The sequence below is a fragment of the Spermophilus citellus genome (assembly GCF_964194105.1).
Source record: "Spermophilus citellus genome assembly, chromosome: 14".
NCBI lineage: Eukaryota > Metazoa > Chordata > Mammalia > Rodentia > Sciuridae > Spermophilus > Spermophilus citellus.
Window position 1 is genome coordinate 60463637 of NC_138194.1, and position 22909 is coordinate 60486545.

At 37.1% G+C, this 22909-nt stretch overlaps 1 protein-coding gene across 1 annotated transcript in view; it reads left to right on the forward strand.

Moving 5' to 3' along the window:
- The window catches only part of NECAB1 (N-terminal EF-hand calcium binding protein 1), a 156496-nt gene that overhangs the window by 102476 nt on the left and 31111 nt on the right, over window positions 1–22909 (forward strand). The window contains exons 6-8 of the mRNA XM_081266243.1: window positions 12528–12664; window positions 19339–19460; window positions 22320–22396. Coding sequence (XP_081122369.1) covers window positions 12528–12664; window positions 19339–19460; window positions 22320–22396 — 336 coding nt within the window. The remainder of the gene's footprint in view (window positions 1–12527; window positions 12665–19338; window positions 19461–22319; window positions 22397–22909) is intronic.

Below are 22909 nucleotides of genomic sequence, written 5' to 3' on the forward strand. Positions count from 1 at the left end.
CCGTGCTACAGGAAAATACCTGAGTCTAGTTAACTAAAGAAGATTTGGGGTTTATTTGGCTCACAGTTGTAGAGACTAGGAAGTCCAAGAACATGGTGCCAGAATCTGCTCTGTATCTAGTGAGTGCATTGTTGCTGCCTTATAATCTGATGCCGGGCCAGGCATGGTGATGCCGCTAGAAATTCCGGATACTCAGGAGTTAGAGGTAAGGTGGATCACAAGTTTGAGACCAACCTGGGCATCTTAGTGATACTCTGTCTCAAAATAAAATAGAAAGAGAACTGGGGTGTGGCTTACCCTAGCCCTTGCTTAGTGTGTTCAAGGCCCTGGATTCAAGCCCTAGTACTAAAAAAAAAAAAAAAAGGGCATCACAAACACAGATGAAGTTGTCTGAAGTCACACTAGAAGTTAATTGTCAAGCCTATCACCCCACATAAAATTTCATTCTCTAGGAAGATAAAAATTATTATTCAGAAATACTCAAATTAATTCATTCTAGTCCAATCACCAACTATTACCACAGGCCTCTTCCAAGAAAAATGAAGATTATCACTGTAACCTTCCAGGTATAGAATTCTACATTCGTTGCCATGGCAAAGGAGCAAAATCTGAGCTTCTGATTAAAATGAATACTTTTGTAAGAAATAATCAAGACCCCTATCAGGGTTCATCACTGTCTTGTAGTCTTTTTCACTTCCATAGTACCCCAAGCCTGGAGCATGAAGTGCCTACTTGAAATTTGCTTTTTGTTGTTCATAAAATAAGAGAATTAATTTTGTTCCATCAGTTTCATGATTTTTTTTCAATAACATAAATGTGCTTTAATCATTCTAAATCTTTGAATGTTTTGATTTCAATGACGAAAAACAGACTGATGGATAGCAAGGTTATAACTTATATTTGTTTCTTTTAGAATTTGCAGTTTACCTTTCAATCCTCATGTTTTTGAGTGCTTGATTCCATACAGAAAACAGAATGCCTTGTTCAAATATGAAAGTAGAAGGTAAATTTATAAGGAAATAACTGGCAGTCTGGAGATATTCCTTCCAGCACAGGCTTTGATAAATCTTTGCCTAAGTCATAACTTTTCTGAGGAAAAACCTTCTGAGGCTGATATGATTTAAGTCTTCCTGTTCAAGAAAAACTGGTTTATAGAAATCGTGCTGCCTTTTTGCTACTCTCAGCTTAAATAGAAATTCAGCTGCAATCTAGATGATGTCTCCCTTCCTTTTTAAATTGCTAGTTTGCAGCCCTGAAAATCTTCTCTTGCCGTGGGGCCCTTAGGGGACAGTTTTATAATCATGGCCCTCACAGCCTCTTGGGATTGGAACCTGCTGTTCCTCTGGAGATGTTTAAAGTTGACCTTGGAATGATCAAGAAGCTTTTGTTTTTGTGTTTTAAACACATTTAGACAAGAGGCAGCAGAAAAAGGAGACCTGTATACTTATCTAGCCTGATCCTGAGCCAATGCACTTGTTAAGTATCCTGAGCAAGTATCTGTTTGTACCTCATTTTCAAGATGAGGATTTTATATGCAGTGGTTCCTTCTTGCTGATTGCCTTAGAAATTTGGATGCCCTGACTTTCTAATACTGAATTTTGTTTTCTAGTTCAATAGACCATATACAAGTGGTATACAAAATACCAAAATAATGGTTGCACCTAACAGTGTTTTTATATTGATGAAAACTTCACTATTTTGTTGTTTATAAAAACTCTTTTTGAGTATTTATTATTCTAAGAAAGTTATCTATTCCCAGGGCTATTTTTACCTGAATAAAATGTTACTTGACTACATTGGTATTATATTTATAAATGGGCCACAAGGGCAAATTAAATCCTAAATGTGTCAGTGCTCATTTATTTATTTTCTATTATTTCCCATGCACTATGATATTTGAGAAGGCTTATAATATTTTAGTGCTCATTTTTTTTTTCTTACAGAATTTGTTCGGATCAAAGAGAAGGATCATTTGTCTTTGAAAGCATTGATTGATATGATATTTTAAAAATGTGTTTATCCCAGAAAAATTCAGTAACATGGTTATATCGACTCAACATTTTATAGAAATGTGTTTAAAATAGAACTATCCATCTGACAATACTGTTTAAGAGGGAGTCCAATTACAAGGAACTGTTATCCTCGGGGTATCATTTGCTTCAACTGTCTTATATCTCTTCCAGGAGCTTAAAGATAATACTTGAAGAAAAATGTGCAATACGGTGGGAAACACATATTTATGGGGAAGAAACTTTGGTGATATTTTATTACCAAAATCAACAAACATAAATTGAGTCCAATTTATGTGTGAATATGGCTCTGTGCTCTTATAAAGAAAAATGTAACTTTCATTTTGGGTTACGCTCCAGAGGAATAAAGGGGAGCAGCTGAGGAAATTGTATATGGAAGGTGATGAAAATTACTAATTTAGAAATATTTACAGATTTTCTCTTCCTACTGCCTGACAAAGAGTCCTGTATTTTAGTGCCTATATCTGACTACACCCACAGCTTCTCAAACATATGAAGACGGTCTATTTCTACCAGACTGGTTCATGCATATATCTTAACATTTATATCGTAAAGTAAGACAAAAATGAAGAAAGGCATACAAACCAAAAGTAGAACCTAATGATTATTAAACAAATATTCTTTAAACTACCACTGAGTCAAGAAACCAAAACAATCAGTCACCGCAGAAGTCCTGTGTACTCTGGCCCAATCATAACCCCTTCTTCTGATCCTTGAATAATCACTTCCTTGCATTTCATTATGGTTTTATCACACAGATGCCTATTCCTAAAAATTATAGTTGTACCTATTTTTATATCTGTTACAACTCTTTTGATCTTCAGCTTACTACCACGATTCACTTTATTGATTTATATAATTTGTCTGTAGCAGAATCCACAGAAATGCTCACAGTTTTGACCTTGCTGATCTCTGCTGGTGGTACAATTCAGCATGGTCTTCTGAATTCTGTTCTTACTGCAAATTCCAAGCTGAATCTGGAGGTTTATTTCATAGAACTGTATGTGGAAGTGTGTTTTCTCATCAGGAATCACATAGTATCAGTTGTCTTTGATGCTCAAGGCCTGGCTCGGGGGCCAGCCAACTCTAGCTGTTGGCCAAATTCTAATCCTGTCTTTTATATGATCTATGAACACAGCACACTCTTTCGTTTATGAATAATTTATGGCTCCTTTCATACTCCAATAGCAAGAGGTGTGTCCTTTGTTCACAAAGTTTAGAATGTGTGCTATCTAGGCCTCTACAGAAAGTCTGCCTGTACTTACCACCTAGGTTATTAGTCTTTACATTGTAGTCTCTCTGGTCATTTTGGCTTTCTGAAGCTTTTTTTTTTTCTTACCCTGTACTGAGGATTGAAGCCAGGGGAGTTTTACCCCTGAGCTACATCTCCAATCTTTTTTTTTTTTTTTTTTTTTTTTTTTTATCCCTTAAGAAAGATCTCACTACATTGCTAAGGGTTGCACCAAGATGCTGAGATTGGCTCAAACTTGCAATCCTCCTGCCTCAGCCTCCCCAGTCACTGGGATTATGAGGATGCACCACCACACCACCCTGAGCTCATTTTCTGATAGATTCGTGAGAAGGGCTTAGGGGAACAATGTTGCCTGAGCTGTTGAATGTTGACAATTGTAGGGACGGAAGAGGACTTTGATCTTAAAAGTTGGATGTTACTGATAGGAAAATCCAAGGATCCATGTTATTTTAAATATCTTAAATGTGTGAACTACATTTTCTTCTAACATAACAGTTTTGCCTCTGGAAAGTTACAGAATCTAGTTGTTTTGTTTTGTGTTTAGTCCCCTTTGTATGTCTAAGTACACAAAGAATTTTTACATTGTCTTTTTTTTTTTCTTTTGATACCGGGGATTGAACTCAGGGGCACTTGACCACTGAGCCATATCCCCAGCCCTTTTGGTATTTTATTTAGAGACAGGGTCTCACTGAGTTGCTCAGTGCTTTGCCATTGCTGAGGCTGGCTTTGAACTTACAATCCTCCTGCCTCAGGCTGCTGAGTCGCTGGGATCACAGGCGTGTGCCACCACACCTAGCTTTTATATTGTCCAATAATTTTTATTAAAATATGTCCTAAAGTGTTTGTTCTGAATTTATATTTCTGTATAGATGGTGTGCTTTCAATGTTTAGTATCAAGTCTTTTTGTTTCAGGAGAACGTTCTTAAATAATAAATTCTAGTGTTTGTTCTTTTCCTTCGTGAGTTTCTACACTGTCCCAGGAATTCTGTTATAAGTAAGTTGGATATGCTTTGTCTACCTTCAACGTTTGTCATTACCTCTCAGATTCCTTTGTTTCTGTATTATTTTTTTTATTTAAAAAATGTTTCCTTTTTATTAAGGCATTATCTATGTTTCTGAGTTCCTTCTTATTTCAATTTAATGAAATCATATTTTATCTTCTATTTCTAATTCTTTCCTGAATTCTATCACCTCAAGTCTAACTTTGATATATGTTGCTTTTTCCATTTTTTGAATTTTTTTTTCTTCAGGTCTTTTACCTCATTTATAAATACTTGGTCACCCTTTGATCTGATCTGTGGGCTGTCTTTGAGTACTCTGCCATTGTCTGCAGGGATGGTATCTTGTTCCTGGCTTTCTTTTTTCTTATTACAACAGTGTATGGAATTTGACCTTAGTAATTTTCTGTCATTCATTTTATTTTATTATTCTTACTGCTATTAATGTTATTTTCCTTTATTTTTTTTCAAAGGTGGTTGTGTTCAGAATTGTTTTTCTAACTTCACAAAGTGGGAGTTTCCTAGTAGTGAAGAATATAACAGCTTTCCCTCTGAGGTTTCCAGGCTCTCTCCACTTTTTATCTGAGTCTTCTTTTCTTTTTTTTTTATTGATTTTCTAAAAAATAAATGACAGTGGAATGCATTACAATTCTTATTACACATACACAGCACAGTGTTTCATATCTCTGGTTGTATATAAAGTATGTAGACACCAATTCATGTCTTCATACATGTACTTTGGATAATGATGTCTATCACATTCCACCATCTTTGCTAATCCCCTGCCCCCTTCCTTTCCCTCCCACTCCTCTTCCCTATCTAGAATTCATCTATTCCTCCCATGCTCCCCCCGCCCAACCCCACTATGAATCAGCCTCCTTATATCAGATAAAACATTTGGTATTTGTTTTTTAGGGATCAGCTAACTTCACTTAACATTATCTCTCCAACGCCATCCATTTACCTGCAAATGCTATGATTTTATTCTCTTTTATTGCTGAGTAAAATTCCATTGTGTATTTATACCACATTTTTTTTTAACCATTCCTCCACTGAATGGAATATAGGTTGGCTCCACAGTTTAGCTATTGTGAATTGTGCTGCTATAAACATTGATGTGACTATGTCCCTATAGTATTCTGATTTTAAGTCTTTTGGGTATAGACCGAGGAGAGGCATAGCTGGATCAAATGGTGGTTCCATTCCCATATTTCCAAGGAATCTCCATACTGCTTTCCATATTGGATGCACCAAGTTGCAGTCCCACCAGCAGTGTATGAATGTACCTTTCTCCCCACATCCTCACCAACACTTATTGTTGTTTGTATTCATGATAGCTGCCTTTCTGACTGGAGTGAGATGAAATCTTAGGGTAGTTTTGATTTGCATTTCTCTAATTGCTAGAGATGATGAACATTTTTTTCATACATTTGTTGATTGATTGTATATCCCCTTCTGAGAAGTGTCTGTTCAGGTCCTTGGCCCATTTATTGATTGGGTTATTTGGGGTTTTTTTGGTGCTTAGCTTTTTGAGTTCTTTATACCCTAGAGATTAGTGCTCTATCTGATGTGTGAGGGATAAAAATTTGCTCCCAGGATATAGGCTCTCTGTTCACCTCACAGATTGTTTCTTTTGCTGAGAAGAAATTTTTTAGTCTTCTTTGTGACCTTGTTCTGCTCAATTTTCTTCCACTCTCTGCCAATTCGCCTCAGTTTGGGTCCTTCCTAACACAGAGTTTGGAGAAGCTGATTTCAAGAGTTCAACGGGGCTAGGCGTGACTCTAGCCCCTTTGGCCTCACAGGATTTGTGTGTTCTCCCTTTTTTATATTCACCCACTTTCAGCTGCTGTTCTCAAATTAGCCGCTGTTACTCTAGTGAATATTTGTTGGCTACTTTGAAGTTCTCTTATTCTTAAGACTGTGTCATATCCCACTGCATCTCCTCACTTCTTCCTACCCATCCAAGGGTACCATGCAATGCCCATCTTGTGGCAGTTAGGGATTTTTGTCTCTATACACCTACAATTTGAGTTTGATGATAACGCCTCGACTGGCTTTGTTGTCTGTTGGAGTTGTTATTCTTGGGCTTTTTTTGTAGATGTTCTATCTAGTTTTATGTAAAGATTTCAGGATTTTCAAAACTATCCTTCCAATATGCCCATCTTCCCCAATCCTCCTGTTATTGTTTATCTGGTTTCTATACTTCTGTGATTCAGAACAAAGGATCAGGCCTAGATATAATGCCAGACTCAGACTTGAGGAGAAAGGAGGAAATATCAGCTAACACATCTGCAGATCTGTAGAGAAAGGAAGAAAAAGAAGTTAAATCAGAGACAAAGAAAGAACTGTGCAAAGTGTCTAGGAAATGAAGTACTCTGCCAGGAGTCATGGAGGACAGCCTTCATTAAAGACAAAAGAAAATGCAAAAGATGTGGTTTAGATTTGTAAATTGTATCCCACATACTATCTTGGATAAGAAGCAAATCAAGAATGGGTAAACTTTTTGATTAATTTTGCAGTTGAACCCCACATTTTAAATGTGATTAACTCCTCAAAGACCGAATTCATGGGTCACAGCCTCAATATAGTAATCGATAATTATATGAACAGTATACAGTTTTTAGAATGGAAGGTAGTAGATGTTTAGTAGAAAATATATGTGAGAGAGAACTCAGGAAAATTAATTTCTGTGTAAAGCCTCTCATGTGGAACACCAACTATGCATTTATCCTAGCAGTAGTGCCAAGGTAACCTCTTCTCACAGCAAACCAACCCAGATCTTGTGAATGCTAACTAAAGATCTGTTCACTGCACTTGGTAAAATCCTTTCTCTATTATGTTAATAGCAGTAATAAACTTGTATCAACAACTGTGAGTGAGATGCCACACTGTGTGCTTCACATGCCATGGTGCATTTGCCCCTCAAACCATGCTTATGACAACTAGTCTTACAGTTCAGCAATTAGGGATGTTGAAAGATGCGTAGACTCAGAAGCTGAGAAAGAAGTTTGTAAAGAATCTAGAAAATGAAGTGCTCTACCAGGAGATAAGGAGGACAGCATTCATTTCTCAGTTCACACCACTGTCAAGTGACACAGGTATAGATCAGAACTTCAATGTGGACCATCCTCAGACCCATATTCTTAACTACTGCACTGTTATTAAGTACCTGTGAGTGTGACCTGGGTCTTCACCTGTTGTCTGTTAATCTCCAGGTGTGGGCTGATTCCAAGGAAGACCCCGTACTTACACATGAGCTCATTTTCCTAAAGATCCACTTGTTTGAAGATGATTACCTCATAGCAGAATGGAATCATTCTTTAGAAAAAGACATCTAGGGGGCCATAGCTCCTGGTGTGAGACAGCAACAGACGGAGCCAGAGAAAAGAAGCCTACACAAAATAAATCCTTAAGAACCTTGGGATGAGAATTTCACAATGATCACAAAGATCTTAAATAATATAACTCATCTCTTAGGTATTTTCTGATTTCAAACAATGGGATATTTAGCTAAAATTCAAATATTGATTGTTTAATAATACTTTATTCCAAAATTATAACCTTGCTCATGCTCTCACTAATTTGAGATTCTAATTCACTTAATCCTTGAGAATCTGTAGTCTGAAATTATTTTGATCTCTTGTTTTGCCATCTAAGATCCAAAGACATATCTGGGATTAAGCTTTGTCCATTTTTAAGATAGTTATGGACCAGTTCTTTATTTTTTTCTTTTTTTAAGTCAAATTTGATAAGGTATTCTACCAGATTGGAGAAAAATGTAAAAAAAAAAAAAAAAAAAGAAAGAAAGAAAGAAAAAAAATGTGCTACTTAAAATAAGAAAACCCAAGAATATTTTAAAAGAAGTAGGACATAGGTAATGTGTGCAAGCTAGTTAAGATTAAAAAAAAAAAAAGTAACAGTTTGAGGAAGGATAGAAAAAGATAAAGAGAGAACGTTATCTTTGCAGAGTTTTTTCCTGTTTCGGAATCTAGCACAGATGCCTCACACAAGATTGGTGAAAACTGCAGGAGTGTGGATCAGAAGGCATTTAGTAGCAGTGCCCCCTGCTAAACGTGATTGTATCTGACTTCTTAAACTAGACACTAGACTGGATGTCGCCAACTTGATTAATTTTCAAATAGGGCAAACATAAACAAGGAAGTCTGATGCTCTGATTTTCCTAATTAACTCAGATGATTCATAGTGGGTTAATAACTAAGATCTCCAATCTTCCATCAACCAGATGGGCAGAGCTTGCTTTCTGAGAAATGATCTGACAATTAAGATGCATAGGCAGTCCCCACAAGAAACCTCATTTTCAATGTACTATGCTTTAGGAAATGTGAATATTGAAATGTTTACATTTTGGCTTTCCACAGGCAAAAAAAGCGGAAGTATTAATGGTACTTTGTTAACCAATATATCAACTGTCAAATGTGATTGACAATTTTCAATGGCTTGAATAAATGCTGTTGAGATCTGAGAAATACCCTGTTAGCTTTCATTTGGCCACATCCTTTCTCACAGGCATGAGGGAATAAACTGCAAAAAGAAAAAAAATAAAGGCAGAATCTGGATATTGTGTTTCATCTGTACAATTGCTTTTTAGTGCTTTCTTAGACCAGTAAATGTCCTTTCTGCCATTCTCTCAAAGGAACATGCGTCTTACACCAACGTATCAATCTTCTGGGGAGTTAGCAATGCAAAGATCTCTTTTTGTATCTTCACAACCAACACATTTGTTGAGAATAAAAAGGGCCAGGCTTTGACATTTTCCAGCTTGCTATCTATTTAATTTTCCATCTGCTTCTTTCGCCACTGCCTTCCAAAGGAACATCTGCTGCATATCTGAAAGAAGGGAAGGAGATTGGATCTGTGCCGCCTTCGTCTTCAGTCCCAGAGCTTGGGATCCAGAGTAAGGGAAGGGAAGGAGACCAGCAAATGGTCCAGAAAATGAAATGAGGACAAACAGTCTGCTAAGAGCAAAGCTGTGTTTCCCTTTATTGTGGAGCCCATGTGACCAGGCAAGCTGGGCAGCAGCAATCACAAACAGTGAGGGCCAGCTGCAGGGGCACAGCTGGTCATTGGTGAGGGGCAAGAGCAGCTCCCAGGGCTTGACATTCCCTCCGGTGCCTTCATCTCCACATGGTTTCCTGTTCCTCACATATTCTTTAAGCATTTATGAGGCAGCTGCTGCGCGCCAGACTTTGTTCTGGGCATTCTGGAGACGGAGATGAATGACATAATATTTTACCCTTAAAGCACTGAACTAAAATGAGGGGGAAAGACAAGTAAACAACAGGTTACAATAGAAAATGGCAAATCATATGCCCTAGGTAGGGAAGCAGTATTACAGGAATGCACAGGAGGGGAAGGAACTGTGTCTCACAGTGTTCAGGAGAGTAAAGGCGATGTAGACATGGTGCCATGAGCTAAGCCTGGAGGATAAGTGGGAATATTAGAAAACAAGGCTTTTTTCTCCTTATCACCATGGGGCAGCACATAGCAGCTAATCTTTATAAGTGATTCAAAAAACTTAATCCTCCAGAGCCTTATCCCCACCTAACACCCCCTCTCAATGTCAAGGCATCAATATTTCTGTCAAATACGTCTACCAATGGGGATGCGTACTTCTTAATGTTATCTGGAGAGTCACAAGTGGGGAGCGTAAACTCTCATCAATGTGAGAAGAAAGTGTCGTGATAATTTTCTGTTTTGCTCCATAGCACAATGATGGCGTAGCCAGTTATCTGATTGTAACTTTTCTTAAATCTCTGGCTTTATTTGCATCAAAATCTTTATTTTTAAAAGCACAATAGGAATGTGATAAATTCCTAGGGCAGAAGTTTATCTGCAAAACAATCAGGTATGGAATGAGGTTCTACTCAAGGCACCATGAGGAATACTGACATTGAAGACAAGACCTTTGGGTCTAAGAAGCAAAAATCTAGTTGCAGTGACAGAAGTTTTTAAATTGGCTAACTTTTTATAGCTGTGAAATGCCAATGACAGATATTGAACATTTTAAAAAAGAATAAGGCAAACTCTATGCTTCATTGTTCAGTAGATGTATGCTTCTTTCACTTTTCAGAGCTGCCTATCAACCAGTATAAAACTTTTTACCATTTGCTCAGGATTAGTCATAGTGTATGCTGAGATGCAAATATGTTTGGCATAATGCTAAGAGCCACAGCCAAGTAATATGATGCATGGCACTTTTGATTGTAAGGTGATGCCAGCTAGCCATTGAGATGATATGATTATGTTAAGATTTGCATTCATATAGATATTGGACTCCTGCTGTTCACCTCGGCCTGCTAGGGACTCCTGGAGAGTTCCCATTGGTTGGGGAAGTGCAGTAGGAGGGAATTCCGGGGGAGGAACTTGTTCCCCGGTTGGGGGGGGGGGGGGAAGGACCGCATGTGTGGACGTGTGCGGGGTATTGGCGGCATTTTCAAAAATAAAGTTTGTTTCTGCTTGAGTGGCTCGTGATTTTGTGCCCAGCCAGACTGCGGCAGCATAATATCTGACTATGCAATTATGTTTTGGTTTTATTTTAATAAATTTTCTTTTAAAGATATGCATTTGCAAAAGGGAAATAACTGGAGAGTCAAACACAGGCTCTTTTCTAGCAACATATCTTCTATCTCTAGTAAAATTTTCCTTGATTTCAGAAAATACATTGAAAAGTAATTTTTTGAATTTTTTATCACCAATAAATAGTAAGCTATGAATTTTAGTATTTTGTATATTTTAACTTGATTTAGTTCATCAAAAATCCTTATAATTAAGGGCATGCAATATTTTGTTTTATGGTTTATTTTCTTAAATGGAATTTAAAGACACTTCAATTTCTAATTTTCAAATAAGGCTATTAATAGGGCAGATAAGAAAAATCTCGACGTTGTTTACCTGAAAAGAAAGGGCTTAAAGAGAGACTGATGATTGAAACCTTGTTCTATTTCAAATTAAGAAAGAAATGAGATTTCCCTATGACATTAGATTTCTTTGCTAAAATAACATATTCCTAAATTGATACAATAGGCCATGTTCTTATGCTTTATAACTTAGAGTCAATAGGAAAACAGGATATTTTTGAGTTGGGTTGTATGCTGGAGGTACTTAGCCTATTTATAAGTGAAAAAGCTGAGACCTCGAGAGGTTAAATAACTAACTGTTGTTTGTTTTTATTGTTTTTTTTTTTTATTTTTGGATTTATAACCATGCCCTGTGTTTCCCTGGTGTAACAAGACTCAGAGCATTATCTTGTCATGTCAGTCCTTTCTGTTTTGAACTTTGAGCCACAATAAATAAATAAATAGAAAGAAAGAAAATTTTTTTGTTTAGGGACAGAACCAAATAAATATTTTTCCTTGGCTGAACTTGAATATATACCATTCCCAATGAAGAATAGAAAATCAGATTTCACTGGCTGGTCCCATGAACTGAAAGAACAGTTCTGTTGCCATTTCATTCTTGCTAACCAGGTTTTCCTCCTAGGTTCTCCCTGAGACTTAAGAAAGTGGTAGACTTACATGTTGATACAATTCACATCTCCCACTTATCTGTAAATTAATGCTCACTCATCAAGTACTGCCACTAAGACCGCAGTGATCTGCATGTAGACCCAGGGCTGTAGGAGTGAATGATGCTTTCCTGGCTGAGACAGTTGCAAATGAGCTTCAGGTGAAATTACTGAGAGGGACATGAGTAGATTTAGTAAACCATTTGAATATTCTAAGACTAACATACTGAATTTTAAAATAACCAGCATCATTTCCTCTGGATTCATCATAATACAGATTAAGCACAATAAATATATCAAGAGGGAATTAAACCAATTGCTGAAACGTGACTTTTTTTGTTGGTAGTAGAGAAAAAAACAATACTGTGGCATGGTCATCATTTAACTAAAACATGGAAGGAACCCTGGCAGCCATGCTCCAATCTTTTCTTCTCATAGATTATTGTTTCCCTTTTCTACCAATTTCTATTTCATAATTATTCTGGTTTGGTTTGGTTTGTTTCTTTTACCTAATCTAGGAACAGGTGCAATGAGAAGTGATCTAATCCAGCCTTTTCTGCAGTTCTTTCTTGCAATTTCTGGTAAGTGGATAGGCCATCACATTTTTCCCTCCTCTCCACCCTCCTTTTCCAGGATCAGTCCCAGGTTGAAGGGTACACAGAGGAAAAGCTATTCCCCACCCCAGCCACATACTTCTGATTGCTTTTGTTTTGTTGCCCTAGGACTATCAAGAAGCTTCCAATTTGGAACAATTTGTGACTCGATTTCTGTTGAAGGAGACATTGAATCAGCTGCAGTCTCTCCAGAATTCCCTGGAATGTGCCATGGAAACTACCGAGGAGCAAACACGTCAAGAAAGGCAACTAAATGTTTTAATACGATGTCTCTTTAGTAACTCTGTGTTTATGGTAAATCAGTTGATGGTCATTGTACTCATACTAGTGAAAACTAAACTGAGAATTCATAGATTTAACAGGAATAACAAGGACCTCCACTGGGTGCTTGCTTTATTATTTGCTTTTTAAAAAAAAATCATTCACTTTTTCTTTTCCTGTCCATCATCTGTTCAAAAATTATCCATTAAAAATTCATAAATGGAGAAGACATTAAAAGACATGTGGATGATGTTAAGATACATTTAATATGATGTCAATCCTTAAGGAGTCTAAAATATATTGCATCAATAGGAAATGAAAAAAGCTTACCAAAAGTAAGCTATATAGTACCAAATGATAAATATCATAGAAAAAGGGAGGGAAATTGTCAGTGGGTTTTGCACAAGTAAAAGATTAAATACAGACAGAGGATAAAAGTCCATTTCATAGAGTTTCTCTACAACATTTAGACTTGTCTTCCAAAAAAAATGAATAGAAATCATGAGAAAGGATACACTGGAGAGACTTGAGAATTTAATAACCCTAATTATTTTAGAATATGGAGAAAAATAAACAATAGGAAAGATTTCAAAATTCAGTGCCACCAACAGGTCTTACTGAGAATAAAAATGATATAATATCTGTAAAAATAAAGGCTAAAGAGAAATCTGTGTAATAAATGTGTAAAGCAGACATGAAAATAATTCTAACCAACAGTTGGTGCTTTCTTGAGTTATTGTTCATACCTTGCAAGCTAGAGAAGGGCGTGGCAAAACTCTTGCTCTTGCAACATATTTTAGCTGCTATGTTCCTTTAAACCTATGCATGTGCCTTACCTACATTTTGCCTCCTAAATTGGGCAGAACAACACAGTAAGTTTTTTGAACAGGCTTATGATAGACTGCTTTGTAAGACCAATTTTTGTAAACAAATTAATGAATACATAATTATTAGGACATCTCCAAAAATAGTGAAATTTTCAACCATGTGTTTACAGTGTCAAAATGAGTGAGCACCACCAAATTCTAACAAAAAAGCCTATAATTCCTGAATTTAATGAGCTCGTGCAGCTGATGAACACAGGGATGCACCCTTCTATGGATCTGTGCATCATTCTTCACAGTACAAATTCTCTCTTCTTGCTGTGTTGGGTGAGTTCATATCAAATGGCAAAATGTAACAATTAGTTTTAGAAAAGCAACAATCCAACTCCCCAGCTTTCAGCAGAAGATAACTGAATGTCTTGAAACACAATGGAATTGATTTCATGTTCCTAATGAGAATGTGACGCCTCTTTTGTTGTTTCTTTTGTTTAGATTTTCTGGAAATAAAATGGATTCTCCTTTTTTTAGAATCAATCATTTGCCACCTGAGAAGAGGTTGAAAAAGCCTCCGCCCTCCTCTTCACCTGCACTTCTGGTTTCCTTCTCTAATTTCTCCTGCAAACTTGCTCTGTGCATTTATCACCACACAATGAATGTTTAATGAGCAACTGTTCTTTGTGTTAGGCCACAGGCTAGCCTTGAACTCTTGTGATTGCTGCCAACAGCTGCATATCAGCTGTGCATACTGGAGAGGAGGATAATAATACAAAGTTTAAGGAAAGTAGAAGAAACCAGAGGATTAATGAACCTTTCATTTCTAGATTTCTTGCTCAAAGCCAACTTGAACAAAGGGGAACTATTGCAGGTCTAATGTCAGTGTGGAGAGTGCTATTGTCTGCTATTTGACTAAGGTTTCTAGAGATGCCCAAATCCCACCCCAAACTTGTGATATTCCTTCTTGGAGGTTTCTAAATAAATGCATAAACAAGCAAATTTTTAAAAAGGTACCACTCTGGGTTTGTGATCACAACATCCAATATGAAATCTTTCATGAACCAGAAGCACACGAATTAACCCCAGCCTAAAGGGGCTGTGTCTCCTTTCCCGAGGCTACAACTTCCTATTGGCTAGCTACCCAGAACCAAAGTGAGGAGAGCACCTTGGCCCACACCAGTGAAACATAGAGCAAAGCTGTCCTTTTCCCAGGATGTCCATCAAGATGCCAGTGGAAATCATTATGGGGATAAAAGATGAGCTGAGCCATTAGGATGAATTTGAATGGCACAATGATGATCCAAAGCCATCAGTAGCCTCACTCATCCCATCTTACCCACCTCTCATCTGGCTGACTCCTCATAGCTTGTTTGGTCACTGGAAAATACTTTCTCTGGAAGCCTTTATTGCTCTCAAAAAAGAAAATTTCATGTCTCCCACTTCTCTAGCAAGTTCTCCCAAGGTATCCTCTATTCAAATTTATTCATCCCCTTACTTATTCATCTCCCCCATTAGACTTTGAGTTTCCAGATGGCAGGAATTTTACATTGCCCCCCTCCACTTGGTACAACTTCATTTAAATATATGGCACTGAATGAATGCAAGAGAATTCCAGGTAAAGGGAGCCCTTTGGAGGAGCAGTCAGTAGGTAAGGACCTGAGACAGCAAAGTGACCAATCTAACTGGCTTTGGGGATTTGAAAAGATCTAAAAATAGCCAGATGCATTCAGACTTAATTCTACCAGAGATTGTCATTAATAGTTGTTAACAACAGAGCAATATAATAAAACTAAGGTTTAAGGAAAATTAATCTAACAATAATATGTATGTAGGAGACATTTGAGAAAGAGAAAAGAACACATGTGGAGAAGAGAGGTTAAACCAGTGTACCCCAAAACTCATCAGTCTATGATGTAAAGAAAGATTCCATGATGTTCTGCATAGAGAAGGGCTGTAACCCGCAGGCTTCATTAAAATCCCTAGGGTTATAATAATATGCTTCCCTTTCAGCATCAACATTACTTTGAGATTTAATATCTGTGAAACCTAGAGATACAAAGACTTACTGAGATATAGAAAATTTGAAGAAGTCATCTATTCTATCTCACAGCCCCAGTGCAGAATCACCCAGTATCATTCATCCTGTGGTAATGAGTTAGACATGCCGTGTTGGGCAAAATGTCTGTGTCTATTCATGTGAAAATGGCAATTTCAGAGAGAAGGGATGTGTACAGCTGGGATGCCACAGAGGTGAGATTTTCAGATGGCATTCTATAACAATCTTTGTATCTGTCCTGGCAAATTGACTAAGCAGGAGCCACTTTAATTCCATGTCTTTGGGAAGAACCTAATAGCCAACGACAAGAATAATCATTACGTGATACTGAAGTTTCCCTCTAGAGGACCCCTGTCTTCTTACATAAACCTCTCTTTCTCACAAACTACATTCCTGAGAACTCAGTTTAATTACATGTGGATTTCCTTTGTGTAATGGAATCTGCAAGTCTGATCTTTTTTTTTCCAGAATTCTTCTCCATCCAGGGATATGAATGATTCTTTTTGGGCTTGGAAGTTATATTCCTCTTCTCAATAGCTGTCTGTTATAGAAGTACAGAAAAGCTTCAATTTAAAAGTGATCATAAAGCTTCACACAGTTCTATTCTTGTAGTTTGAACATAAAGAAATAATCACCTATTCCTGTGACCACCAAAGTTGCCAGAAAGTTGGTTTCTCTTATGCTTCATGAAAATCCATAGAGATTTAGTTAAAGATTAGAGATCAAATATATATGATTTCTTTTGCTCCATCCCTAATCCTTTCAAAAAAACGACATTAAAAGCACCTGGAGGATTGGGGTTGTAGCTCAGAGGTGGAGTGCTAGTTGTCTAGCACATGTGAGGGACTGGGTTCGATCCTGAGCACCACATAAAAATAAAATAAAGATATTATGTCCATCTACAACTAAAAATATTTTTTTTAAAAAAAAAGCACTTGGATATAAAGCATTATCCCTCAAAAATAAGGACAGAAGAGCCAGAGAAGCAGAAACTTGAAACTGGAAAGATGAATCTGTTGGAAACTGATATAAAAATTTGGAAACCTGAAACTTAAGCACGTGTCGTAAGAACCAATGCAATGTAGTGGGTATCACAGAAACTCCAGAAAAATCTCAAAAATTGGCCATGCCATATGCAACTGAGAGTAAGGACAGACATGTTGTTAGAAGTTGTATAATCATCGCCCCTCCTCAATCTAAAGAACCCAGGAACTGCACTATCTCAAGGAGGCAGGCAGATGTAAACCTGGCACAGTTGGGACTCAGGGCACAATAATAAAAAGTGAGACCTGGGCTGAATATTTCTCCACTGAACAGTAGATCTGAAACCTCCTATGTTAGTTAGCTTTTTATTGCTATGACAAAACACCTGAGAAAATCAACTTCAAAGAAGAAAGATTTATTTTGGCTCCCCATTTCAGAGGTTTCAGTCCATGGTCACTTGGTGCTGTCACTTTGGGCCTGTGCTGAAGCAGAACATCAAGGCAGGGAGTGTTGTGGAGCAAAATCGCTCACCTCCTGGCAGCTGAGAAGCAAAGAGAATGAGAGGAGACCACCGGATGGGAACAAAATATAACCTTAAGACAATTCCTCAGAGACCTACTTCCTCCAAAAACCAGACCTCATCTCCTAAATTTTCCACCACTTCCCCATAATTCAACCAGCTGGGGACCAAGCCTTCAACATATAAATCATAGGAGAACATTCCAGACCTATACTAAAATACTTCCTTTGCATGCTCAGCTTCCAAATTATTGATAGTTAGGCTCATGCCCTCCAGTTGGGAGGCTATTCCAAAGAATCTATTAATCCAAGAGAAAATATGTTATGGTACCTTGGATCAGGGTCCCCTGATAAATGGGCCCAGCCAGTCCACTCCACGATGGAGACTGTGAGTGGGCAATCCCCACCATGCACACAGAGGTCCCAATCAACCTTGCTGGTCTTCCCTCTGAAATGTGTGGGGACACAATCAAACGAATCAAACATAAGAAAGAAACAGAGGAAACATATTTTCCAGAGATCAGAGGAAAACTTTCAAAAGAAAATCATCAGTATCCTCAGAAAGCTAATAAGCTATACCACATTTATGAATTCAGGACAGGATGCTTTTTTTAAAAAGAACATTCAGAGAACACAAAGGAGCCCTTGGAAATTATCAGTACAATTGCAAAAATGAAATTCTCTGAGGAAGATTTCAGTATAAAAGTATAAAAAATCTCCACAAAGCAATGAAAAACAGGAAAGAAATAATAAGAAAACTAGAGGGTCAGTCCAAGAGGTCCAATGTTTCCAAAATAGCTTTTCCCAAAAAAAAAGAAAAAGAAAGAAATTATAAAATAATGGAAAATGAGACCTGGGCTGAATATTTCTCCACTGAACAATAAATTATAAAATTATTGAAGGAAAATTCTCAGAATAAGGACATTAGTTTCTAGAATTCTAGAGACAAAGTGTGCAAAAATCCCCAGAGAGAAAAACCGGGTCATATACAACTTATCAAAGAAACACCAGACTTTTCCATAGTGACCTTATAAAGCAATTAAAGGATATTTTTCACCCAAACAAGAGAGTCAACTAAAAGAAAAATGGCATACAGGAAAAGGAGGGAGGGTTAATCCAACAGAGTAGAAGAATTGAAGGTTTACTCCCTAGCTAATAGATAATAAAGATTTTTAGATGGGTAAATTAGTATTAGATTTATCTGCCTATAACAGAAAAAAAATATTATCTATAATGACTTAAATACATAAAATTTTATTATCTCCAGTGAAAGACAGCTAGTGAGGGCAGCCTAAGGCAAGCATGGCATCTCTACAGATTTACCATTGATCTTCTTCCTTTTTCACATCTTAAATGAATGTCTTCCATTCTCAAGTTTGCCTTGTGGTCCAAGATTTTGTTGACATTCCAACCGACATATCTATATTCAAACCGGGGAAGAATAAGGAACAGAAAAAGACTTTTCCTGCCACTGAATCCATCCTTTGAAGCAGCCTTTTTCCAAGTTCCATGTATATAGCATTGGACTGAGCTTTATGTATTGAGAAGCTAACAGATAAAGCCTAAAATTAAAAAAAAAAAAAGAAGATGGAAATTTAAGCATGCTGTTAGATACTGTCAAAAGGTAAACACCAGAATAAACTTGCTAAAAATTCTTGCCTTTGTGAAAGAAGATAGGGGTGGAGTCTAGGTATAGGAGGAAGGTGTTTTGGTTTGTTGAAATGAGACTTTTAAAATATGTGGATAGAGACTTGGGTTGTATGTAGCTCAGTGGTAGAGCGCTTGCCTTGCATACGTGAGGAATTGGGTTCAATCCTCAGTACCACATAAAAATAAATAAATAAGTAAAATATACAAAAAATAAAGTAAAATATGTGGATACATAACATGGATCAAAAATTAAATTAAAAAATAAATTAAGAAAAGAAAAAATGATAGGTGTTCTCAATTGAAGCAAAATTCACAGCAACATATGCACAGATACTTTCCCCATTAATGACTTGGGGAAAAGAAAGCTTTACTTAATTTACAAATGAAGACATAGTTTTTACTTAGACTTTTCATTTTAAGAATAAAGAACACCTAGAATTCTGTTCCTTGGGTTCACTTGCTATTGTACTAATTGCCCTGGGTCTCTGGAGTACATCTGCAAACAGAACTTCCCCTAAGCTTTCAGTCTACTAGAAAACCTTTGTGACTGATGCTTGGAAACCTGTTCCTGGAGGAAAAGTGCTAAAGGCCTGACAGTGAGGCTGAATATTCGTTCTCTCTGTTGTCCCAGGCAAGGGCCAGCCAAGCCAGAAGTCCTGTCCATTCAGTGGCCTGGCAAGCGATCGAGCCGTCGGGTCCAGAGACACAACAGCTTCTCCCCCAACAGCCCTCAGTTTAATGTCAGTGGTCCAGGTAATGTGGTTTTTGTTGTTTTTCTGCATTATATTCTAAGTAATTTACGTTTTCTAGTGTACCATTAAACAGACTGTAGAAAAAAAAATGGAACACATTCTATCAAATAAGTTTGAAACTGAAGCAGTGAAGGTTGCTTTGAGAAGTGGGTGGGGATACTGTCAGATCCTCACAGCTGTGCCTGGGAAGCACACAGAGATGGTGAACAGGGAAGAAATCACTCCATGGGCTCATACCCCAAAGATGCGTCCTCTAGTTCTAAGACTCTGATATAGAGAGTCTCCAGATCTCCAGGCCTCCCTGAGCATACCCTAAGTTCATTTTAGGGAAAGGATGCTTGTCTTCTGTCACATTAGGATTAGTTATAGCTGATATTTCTGAAGTTCATAATGCAACATAAGATTTATTGAATTAATATTGACTAATACTTGTTAGGTTATTACATTTTAAGCATATAATTTTTAATTGTTTTAAAGCAACCTGAAGTAAGAAACTTATGTTGCTAAATACTGGAGTGATTTGTATAAGGTAGGCATACATGCACATTTTTCACTTGAACATGTCATTTTAACACAAATGAATCTTTAAATAACTGCAAACTCAGAAAATAAGTACTAACTATATCCTATATTTATTCTGACTATACTTGAAAGATTTCAGGTTGCTTTCTTGAATACAGTCTTATTTTACCCCAACATCTTATAGATATTACCCATTGTTCTCCATTTCCCAGCTGGTTGAACCAATGCTCAGAAAGTTAAATGAACTGTCCAAGAGCATATGGAGTATTAGTCCCCTTTTTATTGTGAAACAATCTCAAAATCTCATTGGTTACAACTGCAAATACTTGTTTTGCCTCTCGTGGTCCTGTGGTAGACTCTGATTTGGATTGTGGTCAGCTGGATTTGGCTCCAGACTATAGGTTGAGTTCTGTTCTGCTCTTCACTTAGCCTCTTTCTGGGATAAGTGACAGCTGGAGAGCTTTCACTTCCTACTGGTGTCAGAAACACAAGAAGCCAGGCCAAAACTACACAAGCACATTTAAAACCAGAGTGCATCTTGTCTGCTAAATTTCCATTGGCCTAACAAGTCGCATACCTGTCACAGTAACAATGGGGAGGGAAATGTATTCTGTCATTGTAGCGGGAGGTACTACAAAGTTGCCTGTGAAGGGTATCATACATATACTTCCACAGCAGGAAAAGAGTGAGGAGTTGAACCAGGCACAGTGGCACATGCCTGTACTCCCAAGAACTCAGGAGGCTGAGGCAGGAGGATTGCATCTCAAAGCCAGCCTCAGCAAAAGCAAGACCTTAAGCAACTCAATGAGACCCTGTCTCTAAATAAAATATAAAAAGGCACTGGGGGTGTGGCTCAATGATTAAGCATCCCTGGGTTCAATCCCCAGTACCAAAAAAAAAAAAAAGTGAGGAGTTTGTAACAATAATACAGTCTGCCATGTCTGAGTTGAAAATGATGATTCTAGGCTTCTGAGGCAAAACAGATTATTCTTTACATTTTACAATTTGGAAATTGGTGTCAGACTAAAATGTTTTTCCTGGAGACATTATATATGTCAGCCATCTTAAATTCTTTTTAGGAAGAACCTAGATTGGAATTACATGAACTAATTTGTGAATTAAAAATAAACCTAAATTTTGTTTATACATTTATAACATTTTCTTCAACTGGCCCTCTCCCACCCCCTTTCTCTTTCCCCCTCTCTAATACTCACTCCTTCGTGGTGGCAGTGCTAATATTTATTCTTGCGTTATAATTTATTTAGTGGCCTTTGAGGGGTGTTTTCCCATGAGAAGTGAGGCAGAGAAGTAAATTGATGTAAAGCTCCACTCCTTTATAATTAAGGTCTTGTCATCATTGCATTCCAAGTTGAAACATGGCTCTTGGATACTTTCCTATACTCTTGGATTCAATCACATGCTCATTTCAAGAAATATTAAATAATATTAATTCAGCAATCCCTTGTGAAAATATTCTAAGTAAGTTGAAATAAAGATACACAAGGGAACCAGGATATTTGTGCAGGGGCTCAGACCACACCTCTTCCCTTTGCGCCTTTGCATAGTAATGACAATAATAATAGCCATAGAGTTTCTGTAATGTTGAACCTGGTGCTAGATACATATTCTGTATGAATATATATATATATATATATATATATATATATATATACACACACACACACACACAAACATTCATATATATGTATATATATATATATATATATATATATATATATATATCTCACATACATATATGAGTATATATATGAATTTTTAAAAATGAATATAGAGCAATGGTCTCCATCTGCTCACTGCACTGTTAAGCTGTGACTAGGGACCAGAGTTCTTGTATACTCAAATTAGTCCCCAGGAAGGAGGCACCAGCTGTCTTGCTCATGTGTTTCGTTTGATTGAAGCAATTCATACCTTCTACGGTCACAGGTGTATTTTTACTGGTTTCTGACAGGGCCCTACAAGTAAGTTTACAATTATTGATTGATACTTTCCTTTTTTTTCCCAAAAGAAAAAACAACTACCTTTAGGGTAGTAAAACTGGCTCGGAAGGATTTGTTCTGTTGAACATCAAAGGCCAATACAGACAACAATATTTTTTAAAAAGTAAAGAAAAGAAAAAAACAGGCTCGTAAAAATGAACCCAGTGAAATGCACAAATCTCTGTGAGTCAATATCTAAGAAAATACTCACAGGAATACATTTTTTTTTAAAATGTGTTTACAAGTCAGTGACATTGCATTCTTCCCTCTGGGTAAAAGGCGAAATAACCAAGCATTTCTACTCTAACATTTAACATGCAGCCCTGGTGATTTCTCCCCAGGCTTGCTAGAAGAAGACAACCAGTGGATGACCCAGATCAACAGACTCCAGAAATTAATTGATAGACTGGAAAAGAAGGTGTGTGCTTCTTTTATTTCTTCTCTCTTCTACTTTTCAAGTTATTCTGACCCAGTTTTCCTCATTGCCTCAGTATCCATGGGTGTCTGAAGGATAGAATAACAGGACCCCAGCAACCTCAAGAATGACTGCTTGGTGATAATTTTGTTGTTGTAATCATGGTGGTTTATTTATTTGTTAAAGCAAATACAGATGCTCACATTAATTCTCCCTCCTCTTCTTGTTGCAGGTTATATTTAAAATAAGATCCAGGGTAGAGAATTAACTAAATCAGCTGCACTTCCTGGTTCTTAGATTATCAAGTGTCCTGGGTAGCTTGAATGATGCTAATGGCAGCTTTTAGAGATGACCTAGTTGAAATAGCTCAAAAATGAGATTCTACACTCGACTTCTAGAAATTTAGCATGTTAATTGATGATTTTGTGTTAAACCTCCACAATAAATAAGTTTAGATGTGATAAAATGCCCTTTAGAAACTAAGTAGTTGCTGGCTATTATGATTTTTATTGATTA